The sequence below is a fragment of the Leuresthes tenuis genome, unplaced genomic scaffold (assembly GCF_036924035.1).
Source record: "Leuresthes tenuis unplaced genomic scaffold, fLeuTen1.0.hap1 SCAF_8, whole genome shotgun sequence".
NCBI classification, from domain to species: Eukaryota; Metazoa; Chordata; class Actinopteri; order Atheriniformes; family Atherinopsidae; genus Leuresthes; species Leuresthes tenuis.
Window position 1 is genome coordinate 22832863 of NW_027325362.1, and position 14457 is coordinate 22847319.

Below are 14457 nucleotides of genomic sequence, written 5' to 3' on the forward strand. Positions count from 1 at the left end.
CTTCCAGATGTTTGGCGAGTCTCATGCATGCTTTTTCTGTAAGCAATTACTTTATTTTGGCCACTCTTCTTGAAAGTCCATCACTGTAGAGTGAACAAGCGTAGTTGTCCGATGGACACACACAACAGTCTCCTTTGTGGAGCTTTCCAGCTCCCTCTGGGTTACCTTTGCATTATTGTTACCTCTGATTAATGCCCTCCTTGCCTGATCGATGAGTTTTGGTTGAAGGCCCTCACTACTCAGGTTTGTTGTGGCGCCATATTCTTTTTTTTTTGTAATACTTGAGGGTGACTGCACCAGATCTTATTTGGGGGCTTCATAGCAAAGGGGGTATGCACATCCCTCCTTTCAGTTTTCAATTTTTTTTAGAATTTCTTAAACATTCGTTTGTTCTTGCCATTTTCACCTCACTTAATAGGACCATCTTTTTTATATGACCCCCCCCCCCTTTGATAAATTTGATAAATTGATAAATTACTGGTTGTGAAACAAAAAAATAAATAGGAAAAACCCTAAGGGGGGTGAATACGTAAGAAGGAGTGCCGAAACTAACACAGTTTCTAGTTCATATCCTCAAACCCCAAACTAAGATTTTGGGCCCTGCAATTTAAATGAATGTACAGGAGGGGACCACTCAAAATAAATCAACAAGAAAAGCATGATGAAAGCTGAGGAAATATATTAAAAACACTTAAATGCAAGCAACAAAAAGGGTCCTTTGGAAACTTCATGATGTCTGTAAATCTATAGAAGTTACAATGCAATAAAAATGGCAAAAAGCTGCTATATTCTTAAAACACTCCCCCTTCCCTGTCCATTAAAGGCAGAGCCTTCTTTCATTAAATCAACAATGAAGTACAGGTAAAATATGACCTCGAAAAGATGACTTTACAAAGCGCATCATAATTCAGGCACATCAGAGGGCCTTGGTGATGTATTCCGCCCTTATATGCATGTGCGTAGTTATTCAAAGAGGAGGTAGTCGGGAGCCGTGTCATGCATGTCTTGAATGGGAGGTCACCTGCAGCGAGCGTGCGACTCTGCTTTCATTCTGTGTTAGCATGGCCAGGTGGGGAGCAGGGGTTGCATTGTGCACTCTATCATCCCGCTCCACTGCAAATGGATAGCCCATAAATCACATTAGCATAGCCTGAGAACGGACAGCATGGCCTGTTGAATAGAAGCTACCACTGGTATTAGAATTGCTAGACCAAAGCCAATACCATAATCAATACCGAAATTAAAAATGAAAAGGGTCCAAACTCTACAGAGCTGGAAGGCGTTTTGTCAGTAACAAGGCACTCGAATTAGGATTCATCAACTGGAGAACAACAACTGTTACTTAAGTGTTATTCAAACTGATAAAGAGCAGCTCATTTTTGCCTCATATCATGACAGCATGGGCAGTGTATTTTAACACTTCTGAAGCAAAGCATTAAGCTGAACATACACTTGCTTTTAACTGTGGACGCACATGTTTGTGAAGGCTGCCTTGAGTAGAAGTCCTGGTTTGCACATCCCCTAAAGTTAACTCCACATGGAACAGGACATCTGGAGTAAATGCTACGATACCACAAATTTCGCTTTTTTCTGCCGCGATCTTAACATCGACAAAATGCCAAAAATCTTTATAAGGTTATACGTTCATCGTTTGCATCCCGCAAATCTGGTTCCAAACAGTTAAAATGTGCCTGTTTGCACCCAAAAAGAATCCTCCTGTAACACAGAGTACACAGCAGAGTCTGCAGGGGAGGGTTACACCACAGAAAATAAGAAGGAAAAGTTGGAAGACAGGAAAGAGGCAAACAGATGAGAGAGACTTGGGAGTTCACAGACCGTGTAGTGAGTAAGATCCCCTATTTCTCCAGACAGATGTAATCCCATTGGTCTCAAACTCAATCCAGCACAAACCTTCTCTGCTGCATCTCTCTCAATATCATTATTCGGAGTTTGTTCATACAATTTTTTACCCGACGATGATGGAACAAATCAAAGAGGGAGAATCTGTTCTGTGTGGTTGAGAATAAAATGTTATGGATCGAGTGAATGCTGCTTTTATCTTTTGGGGGTCATATGTCAATGACATTTACTGGAAACGTGCCTGAAACTCATCAAGAACACAGGCGACAGACATAGAAATAGCAATGAGAGAGCTGGTGTCCAGCAAGTTCGGTACCTGTCTAAAACGTAACCCAGAGCCTTCTGTCTGGTCCCAGAGTAGACCGAAGGACTTCTCTCCCAGGCCACAAGGTTGGAAGCATCGTGGAAAAGGTGAATGTTGACCAGATCAAAGGCACTGAGGAGAAAAATGCTCTTTGTGAATTAACGTCGCCCAGAACATCAAAAGCACAGTATGAGGTAGAAATCTCTGGGACTGTTATTCATGTTCCTCCATTTCCAGTCTTATTAAATTAACAACTTGTAAGGCACTACTTAAACATTATTGTCCACCTTGAAAGTTTAGGGATAGCAATCGAGTCCAACTACTGCTTAACCCAGGCCCTTTAGCACAGCATTTGGATAAGAATGTCACTACAAACTCTAATTGGCTTTCTTTCACAAGACAGCTCAGCGTACAGTGATGAACACCTCCCCTGCTGATCCTATCAATCTGAGCTGTTTTGTGAGCACGGCGCTCAGCAGGGCGACTCGGAGGAATTGATCTCATCTCATGGGGTTTATTCTGCAGTGACATCCTGGACAAATGAAAACATGCACGCCTTAGACTATCCGTGTCTATCCCATCTCTGATCTGATCTCCTATTCTTCCCCAGCCACGCTCTCCCTGCCGCTCTTGTCAAACGTCATGCCCCTATTAAATGCTTACCGTTTCAGCTCTTTAGTTCTCATGTCATCCCTCTATTAGATTACTATCCCTGTCTTGCACCCCTCAGCCGCCCGCTCCTCCCCTCATCCCCAGCCCTGCTCACTGGAGGGAGCGTTTCTATTTCTCCCATGCAGGTTCAATTGCATCTAATGTTTTTTGTCATCTGTCATATGCAGCTGCTTGACTAACGTGATTAGATCAAATCAAATCCCTGCCCTCTACTGTGGCTCGCAGTACACACAGGGTAAAGCTATGTAAGCCACTCTCTCAGTCTGTGCTGTCAGTGATAACCGGCACCCAGCTCCCCGCGGCTTGACTGACATGGTTACATCTCCGTCTCTAATCACATTGATACAGCTGCAATGATTCAAGATTGAACAGCGATGAGGTGGGATGTGTCAATGTGGGGGCCTGTTAATAAAACTCACCAGTCAGCCAGGGCCCATCGGGTTCTGATGAATCCTTTTCTGGACCACTTGCACTGCAGAACAGAGAGACTCAATTTAGCATGACAACAGTAGAGTTTCATATCGGTAGGAATTCACCAAAAAGGCATTCAGAAGCTAAAATGTCAAATGTTGTACAGTCAAGTGGCAGTTTCCATCAACAAGGAGCAGGACTTTAGTTTAAAATGCTCCAATGCCACACTAAAGTACTTTATCAAATTTAGATTAAGAAAAACACACACACTGGAAAGGGAGTACATGTGTTACAAATCAATTTTTAGGCATAATCTCGAGGTACCATTTCACCGCCCTTCAGTGAAAGTTTGTCTACTTTTTGCTCTTCAACAATTACACTCCTTAACCACTATTTGAACACCAACCTATGCATCCATCAGTAAAATGAAATCACTAATTGAGTACATGGACTTTTTCTCGTAAGCAGCCAAGTTTCTATATTCTAGCAAAGCAAATCTAAAAAGATCTTTTGAAAAGCCTCAAAAAAAAAAAAAAAAAAGAATCAGACACATTTACATTGACTCATTTAAAGTGAATAAATAAACTAGCCTGAGAAGTGTGACCGTTTAGCCTTCGTTACTAGTAGCTGTAATGCAGTAGAAAAAACAGTTGTAATATCTGGAGACAAACCTCAAGGAGGAAAAAAAACCTCTAACATCATCAATACTTTGTTTTAGGTCTAATATTACGACGAGGAAATCTGACATCTTAACAGTCGGAATTTCCAATTTCCTATTCTTCACTGAACACATCGTCAGTACAGCCCCACTAAGTGCCGTTACAAATACAAGCATCAGGGAAATAATGCCCATTAAAGCAACATTTTTTAACATTAGCCACTAAATACTAAATAGAAAAATAGTAGAATGTAGCAGCAGAGAAGTCCAGAGTTTATGGAGATGATGTGTGATTGAGCAACTATGACAGCAACAGCAACTGCGGTGGACATCCACAAGAGCAAAAATGGAGAGAGCTCCTCTACAAATTTTGGAGAATATCTGGAATTTATTACATCTCAAAAGACAGCAGTGAGTCAAATGAGTTTATTGCTTAACTACTCGGACTGGAAACAGCCGGTGAGTCACTTTATTTTAATCTTTGACGCAATTCCCAACGTTCTTTACATTCCCCCTAATGATCATCAATTCCTCCTGGAAACAGGCAAAAACAAACTTTTGCTGGCACTTTAAACGCACACCCACATAAAAAAAATCCTAATCAAATGGATAAGAAACCACAATGTCAATCTACTGAAAACACTATTAAAGATAATAGGATTTTAAAAGGAATTTTTGACAATTCAGAGCACAAAAAAAAAAGTGCTGGCCATTTAAGGCTTTTCAGACAAGTTCCGAAAAACTACCCGCGGTTTTTGATGCAATGCAACAGAAGCACATGCTCCTGTGGTCTGTGTTCTATATCACAATTAGAAAAAGAAAAAAATCCAAAGGGCTTTGCCTTTGCCCATGTTCGACCTCTCCACTAACTCCATTTAATGCAAGAAAAACAAGAAACAATGATCGCCGCGCTCTGCGTTTTTTGGTGGAAGAAGGCAGACTCTATAGTGTTTGCGATGGCGCTGAAAGCAGACCACGCACAGCTCAGAGCGGTCACCTGGTATGATCCTAGTTTGATCAGCTCTCGCCAGCGTTGAGTTGGTGAGATCTGATCAAACAGCTGCATCTTTCTCAAACAGCACATGATCAAACAGCACATGATGTTTCTCAAACAGCACATGATTCACCATGAAGCTGGTTATTAAATGAGAGACAAATTGATGTTGCGAGTGTTCTCATTCTGAATAGATAAATAAGTCTCTTTCCCACAACCTCTTTCTTTTTTTGTCTATCTCTCTGTGATACTCCTAATGGGGAGTTAACTGCAGTGATAAATAAACTAATTATGGGCCAGGTCACATAATTACAAATTGACTAATTTCATTTAAAAAACTCAGATGCAAATTAAAGGGCTAAGAGGTATTTGATTGCGCCTCACATCCTTCAATCTGCATTAGTACAAGATTAACTGTATCAAATTGAATTACATTAGCATACTTGAATTAATCCATACTGCCTCGGCAGGATGTATGGGCCCAATTATAACTCGCTGCCCCAATATTTTGATTCTGAAAGGAGCAAATGGAATTGGATATGAGCGCCACGCTCCAGGGAAACAGATTGAGCCTTACACTTAGGAGGTGAATATGTTAAAAAGACAAACATAAGCAACAAGGACTGAGTAACTGAGACTGTTAATCGCGGCCAAAATGTATGTGAGCGCATGTCCTCTGAATAACACACGTTAGTTTGTTGCATGAGGAATCCATTAGTGTGCTGCATGTGTGTGTCAATGCAGAGCTGAGGAAAGAAACTCTTAGAGTATGAGGGGATGAGGAGGGACAAGATGAAGAGCGAGAGCTTCAGGAGGGAGGCTGGGAGGGGTGGACTTGCTCAGTACCCATACAGGATCCGACTGCCGCCAGAGACGTTTAATCTCGATTTAATTTAAAGAGCCATTAACTACAATCACAGCATTAAAATCCATCACTTTCTTGACACCTGGCCCCAGATTACCCCATTTCCTCCACATATGACTGATTGACCCTCTGTTTCACCGCTTGCTTGTAAACACGCTCACATCACCCACACGGGGTAAACACACACAGCCTTGTGGCGTATCGTACAAAAGAAAGAAAAAGGAACATCTTCCACTCAATGGAAGTCATTTCATTTTGTGACAGGAGTCCGGTTCTGATGATTATCTCAAACAATTAATCAAGGACTCCTCGCAGGAAGGAGTCCTGCTCTACTGGTTGACATGATGACATCATGATTTGGATGCTCTGGCTGATATTGGAGCAGGGATGATGACACAGGAGCTGTCCACCCCCATTTAATCTCCTGCTGAAACATCATCATCACCCCTCCCTCCCACAGAAGTGTTAGAATCTAAGAGTGTCACCAGTAAACTGGAGGACTAATCATAAATCTCTATTCTGAATTTAAAAAGAACCATCTTAGAATGAAATAACGTTCTCATCATCACGCGAGTTGAGGGGGGCAACGGTGAGGTCACAAGGCTCAGGGTGACATTGGCTGAACTTCCACAGGTCACCGCCGGCGCCTCCACCTGTGACAGTGATGAACGGCGGCTGCAGAGGGGGCTGACGGCCACAGAAGCTGGAACTGACCACGATGCACGCGCACACAAACAGACGGACGACTGTACGCATTCCATTCCCTTCAAACTGCAACATAAAAGGTCCACGCCTGTGACCAGCGGGACTTCACGCTTCTATTCATGACACACAGACCCACTCGCAACCCCCAAAAGCACCTCAAACGCCTGTTTCCCGCTCCATCCCGTTTGATTCTTTGACCTTTCGTATATTTCAGCTCAAAGTCCGACCCCCATAAATAATGTCATGGCGGGGTGATGTTCAGGCAGGCAGAAGGCAGGAGGAGGTGATAGAAAAGTGCAAGACAGGGAGGATGGGGGGGGTTACACAAAAGCCCTGTGACAAAATGCACTGTGAGTAATAAGTAATACACACAAACACTGATTGATTTGAGCCCCAGCAGACAGTCACATTTATCCTTATTCCATCTTCTACTACAATGGGGAGGGGGCATCGAACAACAGAGGGCATCACACCGGGGGGGGGGGGGGGGGGGGTTACGTGAGCATGCAGCCAAAAAGTGAGTTCTGTTCCGCTTTAGAGTTTAGCTGCACTCTACACGCAAAAATGAGTGGGGAAAGCCTTCATTTAGCTTTCATCTCAACATTAGCTCCTCATTTATGAGCTCCTTGCAGTCTCATGGATCACGCCTGTCACCGGGAACAGCATCTGTGTCACAGGTGTCTTGTCTGGTGATAAATGCAGAGAGCATTTTACAAGCAATGCCAGTTTAAATGACTTCATCTCCTTAACGCACGCGTCGCTTCTATGAATCACGCGTGGCGTTAAATCAACGGTGGAAAAACATGCAGGAAGTTAACTTTCATCGAGGGCAGAACTTGAGAGTGATCGCGGGCAGCGCTGCAGAGCTCACTGTGGAGGGGGGGCACTAAAAGGGTATGAGAAGTCAATGCTTTTATGGACATGCTGATGGTGCCAAACAACAAATACAAACTCATGTGGATGTTGATCTACAGCTTGTCTGCCATTTTCTTCTTTTTCTTCTTCTTCTTCTTTTTTTTTTTTTTTGTTCCGGGGCCTGTGTAAAACAATCAATACCAAGGGCACATTAAGGTCTGGGCCGTATACTTTATTTATATTAGGCAATGACAAATCCTTATGATGCAATGGCTTTTGAAGGCATGAAGCCCTGCGCCAAACAAATAAATGCATTAATTCCCACTGGGAAGGTGGAGAGATTGACGGAACAACGGGAAACGACAAGCCGCCAAATCCATCACGGAGACCTCTCAAAAGAAAAGCGCCCACGATTTTCTCCACTTCCCTCTTATTCGGCATTTCAATTAATGTCCTTGCTTCTCTCCCCTTTACTTAGAGCTATAACTCAAGGCAAGGTTATGGAAAGACCGGATGTTTAGCATATGGAGAGCTCGTCACTTAAATCAGAATCAAACCAGGAGGAAAAACGGCCACAACAAGAGTGTGGGAATGGGACGAAACTGGACAAATGTTTTATTATAGGCGAAAGACACTTATGAAAGCTGAAAAAGACAAATAAATACTTCAGTAAAAGTGGCTCAATCATGAGGTTTTCTTTGCTGTATTGCTTTTAACTTCCTGGTCTCGTTTTTTTCGTCTAACTGCAAAAATAACTCAATAATAAGCTACTCACACAGAGCATTGTGAGGATTTTAGCTTCACGTTACTACACCACACAGACGTGGAATGAAAGGTACCCGATGGCGTTTTGTTTCGAGCTCTAAACACGCAAGCCTTCCTGTGATGATGTCATGAGCAGTGACACATTATTAATGGAAGGCTGCAAAGGTAAGACTCGAGCATCTGTCCCTGCGGCCACCTGAGCCGCTCCTCACAGCTCCGGCGGCGTGATCCAGAACCAAAGAGTGGCTTTCGGACTCCGCGTGGCGTCCTGTCTGGTCCAAGATCCCCGAGTAATAGGATTCCTCAAAGCTGCAGATGGATGGCAAATCTAGGCGGTTTCATCTACTAAAAGAGGGCATAAATCACTAGCAGAGGAAGCGGGGACGAGGCAGGGGTTATCACCAGTCTGCCTCCCTCATGAGAGCTTTGCATTAAAGCATTAGTGAAATTAATTCATCTTTCATAAGAGGTTTGAGCAGTATCTGTGATCTATGATAACAACCAATTTCTCACTACGGAGGGGCCGGAGGAGGAGGGATGGAGGCAGGGGAAAAAAAAAAGAAAAAAAAAATACTCTGCGACCCTGATAGACTACACAAATCTGCTCTTTTTAAATGGGCTAACATTATCTGGAGTGCTGCTCTCTGGAGCATCATCCCAGATTCATACCCCGGCTGGGAAAGAGGCATATATCACCGGGCAAAACTTTTCTCATCTGGTCTGCCCCGCACACACCTCCTTTCTCTCTCCATCACTCCCCTCATCCTTCTCGCGGCGCGCTGTGCCAGGTCTGTTTTGTGGTTTTGCTCTGCGTGCCTGTTAAATGCAGAACAATGCTTCGCCCCAATCATTTTAAATGGCTTTGCGCCTTAATCAGTGTAATTGGTTTTAGATCAACTGTGGAACTGGAGAGTGGGAAAACCTGAAGCCGTTTGTGTGGCTCAGGGTCTGCAGAGAGATTGGGCAGTGTGTGTTTGCGTGTTGGGAGATGGCGCGGGTGGGGGCGGTGGGATGTGGGGGGGGGGGTCCTGCAGTGTGTGAAAGAGACGGAAATTGGGGGGAAGTGTGTGAAGGGGCCGTATCCATCTGTTTTGCATATATTTGCGGAGGCGGCCGCCAGAGCATGGTTGACAGATGAGTGGGGAGTGCGGGGATGACACACGGGCGGCCGTGCTCTTTATTACTATATCAGCACGGCTACGCTCGGCGCTCAGCTCCCGTCTGAACCAAACACAGGAAGCTGAACACAGCGGAGTGAGCAGAGAGCTGCTCCGCGGGACACGGGGAAACACGACGAGGACGTTCGCTTTCGTGATTCTGGTTTTTTTTTTTGGATCGAGCACGCTTCAGCTGGATTTCCATGATGTAGAAAAAAAAAGAACCCTGACTGTAAAACAAAAGAAAGAAAGATGCAAAGAAAAAAGCAATGGAGAGGGAGAGTCAGCTTCATAATAGCTGAAGTCAGGCATAATAAGAGGGTAAAACAATCAACTCGAGTTAGTGCTTGTACACAATGTGAGAGTCATCCTCCATTACCAGCTCTCACTGTCATGTCTCAGCAGAAAGCTGGAACTGGTCACACAAGTGTGTTCACTGCAAAACCCACCTCGGGAAAGTAGTCCTGTGGAAACTTTTCCTTCTCCAGTGTGGGTGTGCTTTCTAGTGTCTCTGAGCAGGTTTCCTTCCCCACCACCTTCTTAAACTTCTTGGCTAAAGGGGAAATGGAAGAAAAGGCAGACAGAGACGGAGAGAGAAGGGGAAGCGGGGGTGGGAAAAAAAACATACATGGTCACAAATACAGTCGGTCAATTCTTGCAGACTCGATGTGAGAGTCTGAATCCTCTAATTGCACTGACAGCTCAAGTGAGTTGAACTCCCCTTCAGACAACTGCACCACCTGCTGGTCAGAATGAGGAACTGCAGAGGGAGCATGAGAAGTGAAGACGCTGGAAACTGTGCATTCAATGAAAAACTCCTCTTGTGTCCACTGTCTGTGCTCTGGAAGACATGTTCATCCACTAAACTAATAGTTTTATGGTGAATTAACCTCATTAAAATGGAGGTTAGTGAGATTAAAGATGCTATGTGTAATACCCACTAGAAACATAAAGCTTCATTGGGTCTGTTTTAATGAAACTGCCATGACTGTCCGTGTGAGTACGAAGCCGAAGTTAAGAGTTAAGAACTGATGAAATGGGTGTGGGAACTTGTGGAAATCAGGGAGACACCGACATATCACAATGATATCAAGCACAAACTCTCTTAATGAGTATCCGATTGTGTTTTTCACAGAGAACTTTGGCTCATGTCGCGGTGGGAAACGCACACGTGACTATAACTAAACGAATGTTGTCTGAATTCCATTTAGCCGCTTCAGTTTTACGGTGCCGGTGTTTTTGAATATATTTGCTGTTGGAGAAAAAAAAAAAAAAACCTCTGATGAGAAAACATCCACAAAGTGCAAAGCAAGTGCAGCAATTTATTACATTTTGCATTATAAATCAATTCCTTAAAGCACAGTACTGCGCAAAAGTCTTGAGCCAAGCCTCATTTCTTCATGCACTGCCGGGGAAAAAAGGTCTGATCTGAGCACCTTTATCCTTCAACACAGCCTGAACCCTCTGAAACAAAAGCTCTCTTGTAATTTCTTTAAGTAGTAACTATTTCAGGAATAGTTCTGCAGGCATCTTGAAGGACATCCCAAAGCTCTTCTTTGGATGTTGGCTGCCTTTTGTTCTGTTCTCTGTCCAGATGATCCCACACTGCTTCAATAATGTTGAGGTCCGGGCTCTGGGGAGGATTCATCCCTCCATAAAAACCTGTTGCCACTGATTTTCAGTCCACTTCTTGGCATACCTCAGCCTTTTTATCCTCTGTTTCCCAATGTCTTCTTGACAGCCACCCTTCCATGGAGACCATTTCTGACGAGGCTTCGGTGAACAGTCGATGGATCAACTGATGCATCTCTCAGGTCCTGTGTCAGGTCTTTTCCTCCTTCTTAAGGACATAACTTTCAGATACTTCCAGTTTCCTCAATATTGTTTAAGACACAGATGATGAGATATGGCACATTTTTAGCTGTCAGCTCTTTAAGTATAACCTTAAAGAGTATACTCTATGATACTCGCATGATCCGTAGCTTGGTGTTAAGTGTCTTAACAAGTCAAAAAACGTTCCTCTGAAATGGTCAGTTACAAAGACTGGACTGAAAAAAAGCAGCCAATGTTCAAAGGAAAACTTCAAGCCATTCAGAATGATTCAGAACTATTGCTCAAAACCACTTTAAAAATATGGAGAATTGAGGGATGGCTCAAGATTATTACACAGTATTGCGTGTGTGTGCGCATGTAGAGTGGTCATCTCCCCTTTTGACCCCTCCCCTGCCTTTGTCCTGTCCTTCACTGGGGTAACTGGTGCTGATGCTGACTTGGTGTCAAATAGGAAGCGAGGCGCCTCCACATCTATATCTTTTCTTTAATTAGCGCGGCCGTCGGACCCCGGGGCCCTCTGACACCGCAGGCTGATGAGACCGCTGTAACTGTCCAATAACTTGCCGCAAACCATTACTGTGGGCCCGAAATCATATGAATTAAATCCTAATATTAATAAGCATTACCATTCGCTCCCGCTTCCTTCACATTAGCCCCAGAGCCAATCTTAGCACGCTGGTTTTGATGGAAGCAGGAACAGCCAGCAAACAGTGTGTGTGTGCGTGTGTGTGTGTGTGTGTGTGTGTGTGTGTGTGTGTGTGTGTGTGAGTGTGAGACACAGGAGTGGGATATGGGGACCACCATATGAGGATCTCATTTCACGATAGTGGTGATGATGTAGTGCATGTGAACTGGAAGAGAGTCTCACCGTTGAAATCAAACTGGTGGATGTTTTTCAAAGAATCGTGGATAAAGTAGAAACTTCCAAGAGCCTGCAAGAAGAGAAGACTTTGTGAGATTTTTGGGACATTTTCCAGGAAGCCGTTCATGATTTCTCAAGATTACAGATAAAGACGACATTTTCCTACGTTCTCCAAAACGGTCGCCAAACCTTGTTCACGGCTGATTCGGCCTGCAGAATTCCTGACTTATAAACTGGTCTCAAAGTAGAGTCTCGCTCTTTCAGACACTCAGCAGCACACTCCACAAACACTACACACCGTCAGCTACACAACAACAGGTGCACCGTGCTCTCCGTACAGTACACTCAGCCCTTTGCTGGAGTCCTCTAATGTGACGAGTCAACAATTTAAGCTTTCAAAGGACACATTCAGATGGACTTTTCAATGAGCAAAGATCGACTTCAATAGGCTTAAAATCTTAATTTTCCCTGCGAATAATCAGGAAACTTTCCCAGTCTGTGGACAAGCCAATCAAAGTCTGTGGGAAGGAGTGAGAGTCGTGCAGAGGGGGATTTGATGCGGTTCACAGTCCACTACACTGCTTTCTGTTGGCCTCTTTACATTTAGGGCAAATGGAGGCAAAGCTCAAGCTCAATCCCCTGTGTCTTTGAGATAGCAGACCTTTGGCTAAGGATAATTCTCAGTCTCTGTTCTGTTCTCAAAGAGCAATGCAGCGCCTGGGGAGTAACTTTTCCAGTCAAGAGCAGAGCTACCAAAAAGAGAGCGCGAGTTAAATAGAAGGCAGACAGGAGCCTATGGAAAGCTCAGGTATAAGCAATTGATGGCTCAGTGATGAAGGGACGTGATCAAAAGGAGGAGGAGACATTAAGAGGTGTGAGCTACGAGGCAGGATTTTATCTTTCCTGCGCTTTCCTGCCGAGGCCTCTTTTCCCAACGCGCCGGGCGAGTGTTTGGGTCCAGCCTCTGCATTATTTATGAGCACCGGCACATCTTGAGATTAAACATTTGCTGATTTGTCAAAAGCACAAACATGAGGTCCTGCCCATCTCCTTGACATATAAGTTCAGCCGACAGAAAACACTGTCGCACATTTAATTGATGAGAGCTACGGATGGTGACCCGAAACCCCCCCGCGCGCACTCTGTTGTTCCTTCTCCCGTAGAAGGAAGGAAGGAGGGAGAGGGGGTGTGTGTGAGAGAGCGACGACGCTGGGCGAAAGCAAGACTCAAGGTCAAAGCTTCCCATAGCGAGGGGACGGGTTCCGGGAAGGCCCCCGTGCGCTTATTTGTGCTCATTTCTCTTTATGTTGTCTTTCACCTCAAAGTGCCAACCCCCGGACCTGGAGATAAATAGGAAAACAGGACCGGGAGGGAAAACCGTGCTATTTGTCAAACCGGTGCCTCTGTGCTAACCGCCGCTGTTTGTGTGAATATTTCAGAGGAAAGTGAAGTAAAAACAAGACCACTTTGAGGTATTGTTGAGATATGGAGGACATGTTTCCGTCAACAACTAATTAGATCGCAGTCTGCGATATTTCTGCCGAGTCAAAGCACGAGCGCCGTTTTCCCAACGTAGAATGAATGCACTTTACACGTAGATCGGGAATTAAGTCTTGGGTTTAACGAAGCAAATTTTCCAAAGATGTTCACAGGTTTCAGCAGCTTAAACAATAACTTTGAGAGTTTTTTTCTTTTTTTCTTTTACAGCTAGCCATAAAAATAATAATAAAAAAAAAAAACAATAAAATAAATCGCTTTGGCTCTGGGAGGGTGAAAGGTGACGTCTTGCTGATTTTTCTCAAAATGAAAATAAAAATGTCTTGAATAAAATCGAATAAAAACCTACAGAGCAATGGTTTTATCGTGAAAACAATCCAATAAACGAACATGAAAAACAAAACGAGGTCTATTTTTCAGATCATGCAGACGCTCAACGGCTGGGACTAGTAAGAATAAAAAAATGAATATCGTCAAACAAATCCTCATGAATCAATTATCAAATAAATGATAAACAACTACGCCTAAGTGGCTACCCGTGTAATCGCAGAAATCTACTTAACCCTCAACCCTAATAAATATTCATTTGACACAGGGCTTCGGAGCCTTGCAGCCACCGTGCTGCCTCTCCTCTCCTCTCCTCTCCTCTCCTCTCCTCTCCTCTCCTCTCCTCTCCTCTCCTCTCCTCTCCTCTCCTCTCCTCTCCTCTCCTCTCCTCTCCTCTCCTCTCCTCTCCTCTCCTCTCCTCTCCTCTCCTCTCCTCTCCTCTCCTCTCCTCTCCTCTCTCCTCTCCTCTCCTCTCCTCTCCTCTCCTCTCCTCTCCTCTCCTCTGCCTCCCTCCTGCACTCTTCATGAAGAAGCTATTATATTAGCAGGGCGCAATTAATCCATTTGTCTCTTTTCATGACAGGCTCAAAATATTCATTAGGGCTGGACTGCGCTGACAGGCCATGCTTATCTTTTACCAGTGGCTTTACAATGGCCTGTGTCAAACGTATGTTTGTCACGTCCCTCTTTAT

General features: G+C 44.2%; 1 protein-coding gene across 2 annotated transcripts in view; it reads right to left on the reverse strand.

Moving 5' to 3' along the window:
- inpp5a (inositol polyphosphate-5-phosphatase A) overlaps positions 1-14457 on the reverse strand; it is a 132028-nt gene that overhangs the window by 50201 nt on the left and 67370 nt on the right. For both annotated transcript variants that reach the window (XM_072391439.1, XM_072391440.1), the window contains exons 5-8: positions 11948-12011; positions 9696-9799; positions 3256-3308; positions 2177-2296 (exon numbers count right to left, since the gene is read on the reverse strand). In XM_072391439.1, the coding sequence (XP_072247540.1) occupies positions 2177-2296; positions 3256-3308; positions 9696-9799; positions 11948-12011 (341 nt within the window). The remainder of the gene's footprint in view (positions 1-2176; positions 2297-3255; positions 3309-9695; positions 9800-11947; positions 12012-14457) is intronic.